General features: G+C 38.8%; 1 protein-coding gene across 4 annotated transcripts in view; it reads left to right on the top strand.

Annotated features, from left to right (window-relative positions):
* LOC107572213 (mitogen-activated protein kinase kinase kinase kinase 5-like) overlaps positions 1-10,996 on the top strand; it is a 29,118-nt gene that overhangs the window by 6,043 nt on the left and 12,079 nt on the right. The window contains exons 2-25 of one of the 4 annotated variants that reach the window (XM_016258637.1): positions 1,073-1,130; positions 1,206-1,293; positions 2,142-2,206; positions 3,526-3,581; positions 3,663-3,710; positions 3,794-3,836; positions 3,937-4,009; positions 4,469-4,600; positions 5,490-5,552; positions 5,631-5,712; positions 5,796-5,912; positions 6,639-6,720; positions 6,797-6,855; positions 7,419-7,471; positions 7,558-7,602; positions 7,963-7,971; positions 8,061-8,109; positions 8,849-9,011; positions 9,109-9,206; positions 9,500-9,541; positions 10,240-10,318; positions 10,393-10,469; positions 10,545-10,605; positions 10,686-10,788. In XM_016258637.1, the coding sequence (XP_016114123.1) occupies positions 1,073-1,130; positions 1,206-1,293; positions 2,142-2,206; positions 3,526-3,581; positions 3,663-3,710; positions 3,794-3,836; positions 3,937-4,009; positions 4,469-4,600; positions 5,490-5,552; positions 5,631-5,712; positions 5,796-5,912; positions 6,639-6,720; positions 6,797-6,855; positions 7,419-7,471; positions 7,558-7,602; positions 7,963-7,971; positions 8,061-8,109; positions 8,849-9,011; positions 9,109-9,206; positions 9,500-9,541; positions 10,240-10,318; positions 10,393-10,469; positions 10,545-10,605; positions 10,686-10,788 (1,745 nt within the window). Of the gene's footprint in view, positions 1-1,072; positions 1,131-1,202; positions 1,294-2,141; positions 2,207-3,525; positions 3,582-3,662; positions 3,711-3,793; positions 3,837-3,936; positions 4,010-4,468; positions 4,601-5,489; positions 5,553-5,630; positions 5,713-5,795; positions 5,913-6,638; positions 6,721-6,796; positions 6,856-7,418; positions 7,472-7,557; positions 7,603-7,962; positions 7,972-8,060; positions 8,110-8,848; positions 9,012-9,108; positions 9,207-9,499; positions 9,542-10,239; positions 10,319-10,392; positions 10,470-10,544; positions 10,606-10,685; positions 10,789-10,996 lie in introns of all 4 variants that reach the window. The other 3 variants (XM_016258636.1, XM_016258635.1, XM_016258638.1) reach the window with 3 other exon arrangements.

The raw sequence follows: 10,996 nt of genomic DNA, 5'->3' as shown, positions 1-10,996 counted from the left end.
GAGTGAGTGTGTGAGAGTGTGTGTGTGAGTGTGTGTGTGTGTGTGGGTGTGTGTGCGCGCGCGTGAGAGAGTGTGTGTGTTTGTGTCTGAGTGTGTGTTTGTGTCTGAGTGTGTGTTTGTGTCTGAGTGTGTGTTTGTGTCTGAGTGTGTGTGTGTGTGTGTGTGTGTCTGTGTGTGTGCGTGCGTCTGTGTGTGTGTCTCTGTGTGTGTGTGCGTACGTCTGTGTGTGCGTGCGTCTGTGTGTGCGTGCGTCTGTGTGTGTGTGTGTGTGTGTGTGAGAGCGAATCTCTGAACAACTTTCCACTCTTCGAGTCAGGCGTGTGTTTTTCCTCCAGTGTGTTTATAGTCGTACAGTACAGTCCTATGTTTGTGTTTAGTGTGAATATGCAGAAGTTGTGGGCTGTAGAGTTTACTTTGGTGTTGTGGACAAGACATTTTACAGTCTTTCTCAGGCCTTTTGTTCCTGAAAATTTCATATATCAAGTCAAGTCAAGTCTGCTTTATTGTAAATTCTTCCACATGTACAGCACATACATGCAGAGAATTGAATATATATATATATATATATATATTGAGAATATATATATATATACTATATATAATTTAGGGTACATTTCATGTCCATTGATGATAATTATCTATATATTTTTCTAGCAATTTTCTTCAGAAACAGCATATTTTATTCATTAAGATATATAGTACTATCTCACAGATATATTTTATGCACTGTTGCTCAGTTTGCCTGAAATTGTCTTTATGTCTCTTAAATTGTTATGTTTTTGTGATGTCTGCTTTTTAAATTGATAAAAAATAATGAATAAACATGTTAAAATCAAGATTATTTATATATCTAAATATTTTAGAAAAAAATTAGATTGAGTTTAAATGTAATCTTCTTTCAAAATAAGAAAATATTTAATTTTACTCATGTGTGCAAAAATTCTGTCAACTATGTCACAAACCAAACACTTCAAACCCATTTCAGAAATTGACATCACATCTCTCAGTCTATGATTCTTAAACTGCATTAATGACAGTAATGCATCGTGATGATGTTTGTGTGTGTTTTCAGGCTCGCAGTAAACAGAAAGGGGAATTCGCAGCCATTAAAATCATTAAAATGGAGCCTGGTAAGAGCTGAGTCTGATATACTGACCTGTCTGTAGACGATGCGCTGCTCACAGACCGTCTGTCTTTCACAGAAGATGACTTCTCTGTCATCCAGCAAGAGATCGTGATGGTGAAGAGCTGCAAACACAGGAACATCGTGGCGTATCACGGCAGTTACATCAGGTGAGAGAGCAAGCCTCACTGGAAACAGCAGAAGATACAACATGATGATGTTTCAGTAACACTTTTGAGTCTGTTCATTCACTAGATACAAAATATCTCATTCAGCCAGTAAATTAGTACTGCTAATAAAATACATTTTATTTTTATTTTCTTAAGTAAAACATAAATTTTTTTTTACACTGAATTCTTAGTATTTTAATGCTTACATTATGAAATTATCCTTTAAAAATGTTCAATAGGGTGGACAAAATTACTCTGGTCTGAACTTAGTTTTGATTGGACATAATATATAAAACATTACTGAATAAGTTTAAATCCTCAAGAATTGTGATAATCAAACAGAACACAACAACTTTACAAAACAGCAAGAAAAGCTTAAATAGAGTCAGCAAGCAGCAAAACAATAATGCTATTCCAGCAACCGCATCATATCTCATGCACGCTGAGAAATCACAAACCCAGTGTTGCTCATCTTTGCTCATCTTTGTTTGAATAAAACATTGAGGGGAATCTGTTGCTGTAACATGCGTGTGTATGTAGCATCATGTAGTTCACATTTCTTTTGATTACTATCCGGTTAGGTCTCGTAAACTGGGAAATACACAGCTGCTGTTTTGACTAACTCAAACTCTATTAATACATGAATGTAGTGTTGTTCAGCATCAGCTCTCATTGTTTGTCACTGAAATCAGAATCAAACTCGGATGATTCTCATATCTAGAAAAACACTGAGAGCTTGAGAACAAGTTTGATTCTTGAAAAACTCACAGACAACAGATGAATGGATGTGAATATGAGAGTAAACGTGTGTGTGTGTGTGTGTGTGTGTGTGTGTGTGTGTGCTGCAGGATGAATAAACTGTGGATCTGTATGGAGTATTGCGGTGGAGGATCTCTGCAGGACATTTACCACGGTAAACAGGGCCTGCCGTCTCTCTCACACTGATGTTTTTACTTGTTAAATTGGTTTTGCATGACAGTCATGTGTCATAAAAAGATCTTCAGCCTCTCAAACGCTTTGGCTCTCTGAAAACAGCCCTGAACGCTGCGTGTGAAGAGAGTGTCCACTGTCACATCTCAGCTATATTATAATCAAATATCTATTATTTAAATGTTGCTTGGAAAAATGAATTCAATCAGAATATACAGCTAGACTTTTACTGTGAATCATTTGCATCCAAATGTGACTCTGGAGCACAAAACCAGTCATAAGGGTCAATTTTTGGAAATTGAGATGTATGCATCATCTGAAAGCTGAATAAATAAGCTCTCCATTGGTGTATGGTTTGTTAGGATCAGACAATATTAGAAAATCTGGAATCTGAGGGTGCAAAACAATCTAAATATTGAGAAAATCATCTTTAAAGTTGTTCAAATGAAGTTCTTAGCAATGCATATTACTAATCAAACATTAAGTTCTGATATATTTACGGTAGGAGATTTACAAAATATCTTCATGGAACATGATCTTTACTTAATATCCTAATGATTTTTGGCATAAAAGAGAAATGTATAATTGTGACTCATACAATGTATTGTTGGCTATTGCTACAAATATCCCCCAGCGACTCAACACTGCTTTTGTGCTGCAGGGACACAGATGATTATGCCATCTATTTATTTAATTATTCTATTCTACTATTTATTTTGATCTCGTTTGTATTGTTTAATTCTATATATTTTTTATTTATCTTATTTATTTTAATATTTTTATTTATTTATATAAAATGTTTTACACTGTTTTTCTAAAAGCTCCCTTCATAACATGTGCTCAGAGGCCTTTCTGTCTATGCTGGTATTTACCTCTGCTACTATCAAAATAAATAATTAAATAATACATACGATATCAGGTTGAGCTCAACACGCTGTCTCTGATGTTGTGTGTGTTGATGTTTTGAAGCTGTAGTTTTGGGGAAACAGTGTTGGGGAAAGTTACTTTTAAAAGTAATGCGTTACAATATTGCATAACTCCCTAAAAAAATAACCAATTGCGTTACTTTTAATGGAAAGTAATGCGTCGCATCACTTTTGCGTTACTTTGTGTCACCTTGACTGGGCTTGCTTATTTGTTTCTTAATAACAAAAAACTGGCGTTACTCGTTTGAAAAAGTAACTCTGGTATTTCATTGCAAATTTAAAAGTAATGCATTACTTTACTAGTTACTTGAAAAAAGGAATCTGATGACGTAACTGATGAAGACTTGTCTGCTTATCATCTGTCTCTGTGTGTCAGTGACCGGTCCTCTGTCCGAGCAGCAGATCGCTTACATCTGTCGAGAGATGCTACAGGTGACAGACTCTTCACACTTCACATCACATTAATATAACACAGCACACTTATTTAAGAGACGCCTGCTCTCTCTCTGTCAGGGTCTTGATTATCTTCACGGACAGAAGAAGATCCACAGAGACATCAAGGTAAAGTCCCTTCACACACTTCACCAGCCAGTCGTCTCCGTCAGCGCCGTTTCAGTCAGTCACTCAGAGCTTGTGTTTTCCAGGGAGCAAATATTCTTCTGAATGATCAGGGAGAAGTCAAACTGGGTTCGTGGAACGACTGAAAACCATTAAACCTGTCTTACTCTGTCTCTGTCTGTCTGTCTGTCTGTCTAACGCTCCTCTGTCTCCTTCTCTCTGTTTTCAGCGGACTTTGGCATCTCGGCACAAATCACAGCCACTTTTGCCCGTCGAATGTCGTTCATTGGGACGCCGTATTGGTGAGATGAACCTCATGATCAGTTTCTGGCTCATTTTAGGCTTGTTTCAGAGACTTCTAAATGTTCTCTGTTCTCTTGTGGTTTTGCAAACATTACATTTGAACGTTCTGAAAGAAGTAGAAACATTAAAAGACAAACGTCCAAGTAAAATATTCAGAAAAACGTTCCATGAATGATGTATAAATAATAATGTGCTAAAATTTTAAGAACCTTATTAAAGACCAGATAACTCTGAGTTAACGTTACTGGAGGCACATTTCATAACATTGAGAGAGTGTTGGGTTTGGGTTAACACTAGCAACACCATGAGTTCAATTCCCACAGAAAGCAAAAATGTAATGCAATGTAAGTCACTTAATCTGCCAAATGCACTCATACAAATGCAGCTTGCTAACATATTTGGCTTGCTGATGGACTGATGCAAACCTGTGAAGACCGTGGTTCTGTGTTTGTCCTCAGGATGGCTCCGGAGGTGGCCGCTGTCGAGATCAAGGGCGGATATAATGAGCTGTGTGATATCTGGTCTGTGGGAATCACAGCGATTGAGCTCGCAGAACTGCAGCCGCCTCTGTTTGATGTTCATCCTCTCAGGTACACACTACTGAACTGAATCAACATCAAACTGATTTGAAGGAATAGTTCATGCAAAAATTACATTTGCTGTAAATGTGCTCACTCTCAGCCCTTCTGAGATTAGGATGAGTTTGTGGAGAAATGTAGCACTGCATCAGTGTCTCAGCAATGGATGCTCTGCAGTGAATGGGTGCCGTCAGAATGAGAGTTCAAACAGCTGATAAAAACATCACAATAATCCACAGCACTCCAGTCCATCAGTTAACATCTGGAGAAGACAAAAGATGAAACTCATCCAGCATTAAGACGTTTTTAACTAAAATACGAGTCCATAATCCATAATAACTCTTCCTCCAGTGAGTCAGTGTTCTGGTGTGAATCAGGAGAGAAATCTGCACAGATCAAGCAGCGTTTAAACAGCTCTAAACACATATGTGGCTGGATTTTGATGTGAGAGACAACAGCAGATGCACTTTTTCACTGGAGGAAGCATTATTATAGATTATAGACTCAATGTATTTTAGTTAAAAACGTCTTAATGCTGGATTTGTTTCAGCTGCTTTTGTCTTCTCCAGATGTTAACTGAAGGACTGGAGTGCTGTGGATTATTGTGATGTTTTTATCAGCTGTTTGGACTCTCATTCTGACGGCACCCATTCACTGCAGAGCATCCATTGCTGAGACACTGATGCAGTGCTACATTTCTCCAAACCTGATGAAGACACAAACTCATCCTGATCTTGAATGGACCTGAGGGTGAACACATTTTCATTTTTGGGTGAACTATTCTAAGCTGCTTTGAAACAATCTGTACTGTATAAAGCGTTATATAAATCTTGTTATATAAGACTTGTCTGAGGTGAAGCCTCACATTGTTTGTGCTTCTGTTTGTTCTCTGGTTTCTCAGAGTTTTGTTCCTGATGTCCAAGAGCGGCTATCAGCCTCCCAAACTCAAGGACAAATCCAAATGGTGAGAGACTGAGATGTTCTTTAGTAAAGCATCAGAATATGAGCGCAAACCGATCACTGACTGCTGATTTTGTTTCAGGTCCACCACATTCTACAACTTTGTGAAGTCCATGCTGATCAGGAACCCAAAGAAGAGACCCAGCGCTAAAAAGATACTCATGGTACGTTTGCCAGCCATGTGTGTTGTGTTAACAAGAAAGCATGTGTATGAGTTTAGCTGAACATGTATCACGTCTGGTTTCAGCATTTGTTCGTGACACAGCCGTCTTTGAGACAAGAGTTAACCCTCGAAATACTGGACAAACTCAGACACCCTGAGAAACTCAAAGAATGTTTACACACAGATGACGATGATTTAGAGGTAAGTACGCACACACACACACGCTTGTGGGACAAATACATCTCAAACTCTCACTTGGTTCTCATTGACAGTAATGAGATTGGATGGAGCGTGAATGGAGACTCAGGAGACTCAAATGTTTCTCCTGAAAAAAAGACCCCAGTGTCTCCTCTAGAGTTTCAATACAGAGCTCAGCAATGTCTCACACTGTAAAGACAGTCACTTGTTTAGTTCCTGAATGAATCAGTGTTTTGAATGTCTCGGTTAAATGAACGATTCAATGACTCACTCATAAAGACAGTCCCTTGTTTAGATCCTGAATGAATCAGTGTTTTGAATGTCTCGGTTAAATGAACGATTCAATGACTCACTCATAAAGACAGTCCCTTGTTTAGATCCTGAATGAATCAGTGTTTTGAATGTCTCGGTTAAATGAACGATTCAATGACTCACTCATAAAGACAGTCCCTTGTTTAGTTCCTGAATGAATCAGTGTTTTGAATGTCTCGGTTAAATGAACGATTCAATGACTCACTCATAAAGACAGTCCCTTGTTTAGATCCTGAATGAATCAGTGTTTTGAATGTCTCGGTTAAATGAACGATTCAATGACTCACTCATAAAGACAGTCCCTTGTTTAGTTCCTGAACAAATCAGTAATATGAATGACTCTGCTGAATGAATGATTCAGTGACTCACTCATAAGACAGTCCATCTGTCTGTCTCTCGTCTCTGTCTCTCTCTCAGGTGATTGTCCCACATTCACTCAGAAGAATTCACTCAATCAACCGACACAACCGGGCCGAGAGAACGAACTCAGACATCAGCTGTAAGACTCTCGTGTGTGTTCATGACAGATATGCAGCCATTATTTCATTATTTTAAACCTGATTTCTGTGTTTCAGTGGAACAGATTTACACACAGAGACCCGTCGCTGGCAAACGAGAGTCTCAAGAAGGAACGGTTAGTGTTTGAGTGTTTAACTTCTGAGAGAAAACTGCTGAGAGTGAGCTAGGTCTGTCAAAACCTTCCTTTGAGGACGTTCTCTAAGGGAAAACTTTTTTATTATTATTATTTTAGTGTTTTAGTTTTATGTCGTTGAGCTCCTCTATTACTAAAAGTTGACAAAATACACATTTCTGTAAAATATGCGCATTTAAAACGAACAGTTTTTATCTTTCAGGAAACAGACATGTATTGATGACGTCTCTTTATTCACAAATGCTTGTCCAGTCATGCTTTCTAGAATGAGTTCATGGGGTGATATGTCCCAGCCCAACTTCCTGTTTTAACAGGAAATGCATAACCACAGGGAAGAATGCATTTGTCAAACCACTTCATGGGGTCCTTAAATGACTCATTTAATTTTTCTCATAATTAGCTGTGTATATAGGTGTGTTCAGAAGTTTACACACCCCTTGCAGAATGTTAACAATTTGATAAAAATAGGATGGGTTTGCATTAGTTTTTATTGCATAGCAGATGTTTTTGGATAACATGTGTTGTTATTGATGTGATTGGTGTAGTTACGGACGTCAGGAGGTCAGTGGACGAGTCCTCCCATCACTTCCAGAAGAAGGTAAGAGCCGACATCACGTTTATTCACTCATCTGTGAAACATACAGCCCATGTCCTGCTGACGGTTCTCATTATAAACTCTTACAGGGATGAGAGTGTGGACACGGACGACGACTATGACGATGTGGAAATGTAAGTTCTTCTCCTCTTCTGAAATCATAAACACATTTACATTTATGCATTTGGCAGATGCTTTCATCCAAAGCGACTTGCATTGCATTCAAGGTTTACATCTGATCAGTTCTTGCTTTCCATGGGAATCGAACCCATGACCTACTCTCTGAGCTACTGGAAAAATATTAATAAAGACAGAAAGCTACTTTAAAGGAAGACTAACCAAACAGCATTTAGGACAAAAGCATCTGCCAGATTCTGTGTCTTATCTGCTCATATTCTCTTGATTCTGTTGAACGTGTGGTGTGATGTCATTGATGGAATATGAGCGCGCTAATGATATCTGTGGTTAATCGTGCCTCTTATTCTCTCCCACAGACCAGCGAGGTACAGTACGTCACCAATAATCTACAGTACAGATGAATGTCTTCATGAATTATGAAGATCTGATGGCGTGTGTGGTTTTCTCTCTTCAGTAGCACACTGCAGTTCAGTGATGACGTTCCTCCTCCTCTTCCTCCCAAAGTGAGTCGCTCCACTGCGTCTGCTCACAGATTAAACCTGAAGAAGTTCATCAAAACATATCCAGAGGGAGATATTACCACAATATGACAATATTTGTTGTTTTTAACTGGAGTTTCACATAAAAACCTGTTGAATGTTATGCTTATGACTTGGTTTCGGGAGCAAGAACAAACTTGAAGTAAAACCTGAAATATAGTGAAATATATAGAAATATATAAACCTAGGTCCTTGTGATGAAAATAAATTCATAAAAAGTCTAAAACGGTTGACTAATGGTTGTTATAATTACACACACACACGCACATGCATGCGCGCACACACACACACACACAGTGTTGGGGTAACGCATTACATTACTTTTTTCATCAGATTACTTTTTTCAAGTAACTAGTAAAGTAACACATTACTTTTTCAAATCTAGTTACTTTGTTTTCCTATTTATTTATGCAGAGGCACTTCCTTCAGCCGGAGGCTTATCAATTTCACTTTTGGTGTGAAAAGATCCTTACAGTTGCCAAAAATATACTTTTTGTGATTTTTGTTATTACAGTTAAAATTAATAAGCAAGCCCAGCTCAGGTAACAAAAGTAACACAAAAGTAAAGTAATGCATTACTTTACATAAAAAGTAACTATGTGTATATATATATAAATATATATATAGAGTATATATACGTATATGTGTGTGTTTGTGTATAATGTTTTCAGTATAAAACATGTGTGTGTGTGTGTGTGTTCAGCCGAAGCTGCGCAGTAGTTCAGAGGAGAGTATGGCAGCAGAGGACGATCACAGCAAAGTTCTGGGCATCAGTGTCCTGTCACCTTTATTCAGGACGTCCAGCGGGACACACACACGACCTCGACCCGTCCCTCGACCACGATCTGTGCGCAGCGTCAACTCAGGTTACCATCACACACACACACACACACACACACACACACAGTTCTCTCCTGATCCACCTGCATAACAGCCTGTGTGTGTGTGTGTTTCTGTGTGTAGATCCGTCTGCATTCTCTAGTTTCCACACTGATCCACCAGCAGACCTTCAGCCTCCTGAACTTCCACCAAAGGACAGAAGACGCAGACAAGCTCCTCAGGTGCCTGCTGATGTCCTTCACACTGAGACCTTTAGTTCTGCTTCGTCTGATCTCAGATCCAAGCACGTGATCTTCAGGAGATTACAGACAGATCTTCTTCATTTCATGTGATCATCCACTAACATGAAGAAGATTCTGTGTAAAATCTGTTATGGCTTATTTTAATCTTCTCATCTTCACATGTGTAAGAAGTGTGTGTTAATGCTGTGAGCTCTCACAGGAAGTCAGGTATGATGTGTGAGGTCAGACGTGTCACTTTGACTCAGTTTGACTTGTGTTTCGCTCTCGTTCAGGATCCGGTCGAGTGTGTCAGTCCAGTGGTCAAGAAACCGCCGGTACGTTCTGACCTCACTGCTTTCTGAGTACCACGCTTTCGGGAAATAAGTCGCACCTGAATATAAGTTGCACCGACACAAAATTGCATTGTTGAGAAAAAAAAAGTGTGTATAAGTAGCATTTAATTATTACAATCAGAAATCATGTACAATTTTAATAAATAAAACAAAATATTATAAACACTGTAAATCAGTAATACTATTACAGTATTCGTTAATATTTAGAATATTTAGATTTTTATATATTATCTGTTTTTATTTTAATTTGTTAACGTTTTTGTAATTGTTTTGTATTTTTGTCATTTTATTATTTTTTTTTTAATTTTGATTTATTTTAGCTTTATTATCAAGTTAAATTAAATGAAAAATGCTAAATGTTTCCTTAGAAACTAGCTGAAATAAATTATCAATTATTTGTAATAATTATATTAAAAATAAATTATAGTGGCATTCATTATAAAGAAGATTTATTATAAACACCAAGCCTAAGCACAAACCGTGTTAGAGTTCAATGTGAGAGGAGATGAAAACTGAAAAATTATATTTTATTTTATTTTATATTTACTATTAATTTCACTTCTATAATATCACATTTATGATGTAATTGTTAGATGATAAGAATGGTGACTTCCGTCCCGTGATGCTAAAGTAAGAAGCGGTGTGTTTGCTGATGTCAGGCGTCTCTCTCTCTCTGACAGATTGTCTTCAGGAAGGTCTTTCACGGCTGTCCTCTGAAGCTCAGCTGCTCGAGCTCATGGGAGCATCCCACCACTAAAGGTACAGTCTGACATCTTCTGCTGGACCGTTTTCAGAGCATAAACTATCAGTAACGTTCCTGCTGTTGGCTTTAGATCAGCACCTGATCTTCGGGGCGGATGAGGGGATCTTCACACTAAACCTCAACGGTTCTGAGACCACCATGGAGCTGGTGAGAGACCCTCACACACGCAGATCATTCCACAGCACATTCACTCTCCATTAATCGGCTTCTGCTCTTTCCCAGCTGTTCCCGGGCAAGTGTGTGTGGCTCTACACCATTGGAGGCGTGTTAATGTCCGTCTCAGGTGAGGAGCACACTTGTGTGATGATGATGATGGGAAGTGTGTGATGAAGCTGAAGGACTGATGAGAGTTTTGTGAAACAGGGAAGTCGTCGCAGCTGCACTCGCACTCGCTGAAGGAGCTGTACGAACAGACGCGCAGAGAGCATCGCATCGTTGCCCTGCCGACACACAGACTGTTGCCACGGTAACCGCCTCCTTTTGTCACATTGCATGCATTTGAGTTATGAACCAGCATGACACATACTTACTGCAGCAATACGTTTACCGATGTGTGTTTGATTCCGACCACACATGCGAGAAAACTGAGAAACCACACACACACACACACACACACACACACGCACTCACGCACGCACACACACACACACTCACTCACTCACTCACTCACTCAC

This window comes from Sinocyclocheilus grahami, unplaced genomic scaffold, assembly GCF_001515645.1.
Source record: "Sinocyclocheilus grahami isolate Dianchi unplaced genomic scaffold, SAMN03320097.WGS_v1.1 scaffold1717.1, whole genome shotgun sequence".
In the NCBI taxonomy this organism is placed as follows: Eukaryota; Metazoa; Chordata; class Actinopteri; order Cypriniformes; family Cyprinidae; genus Sinocyclocheilus; species Sinocyclocheilus grahami.
This window is presented reverse-complemented; position numbering and strand designations above follow the sequence as displayed.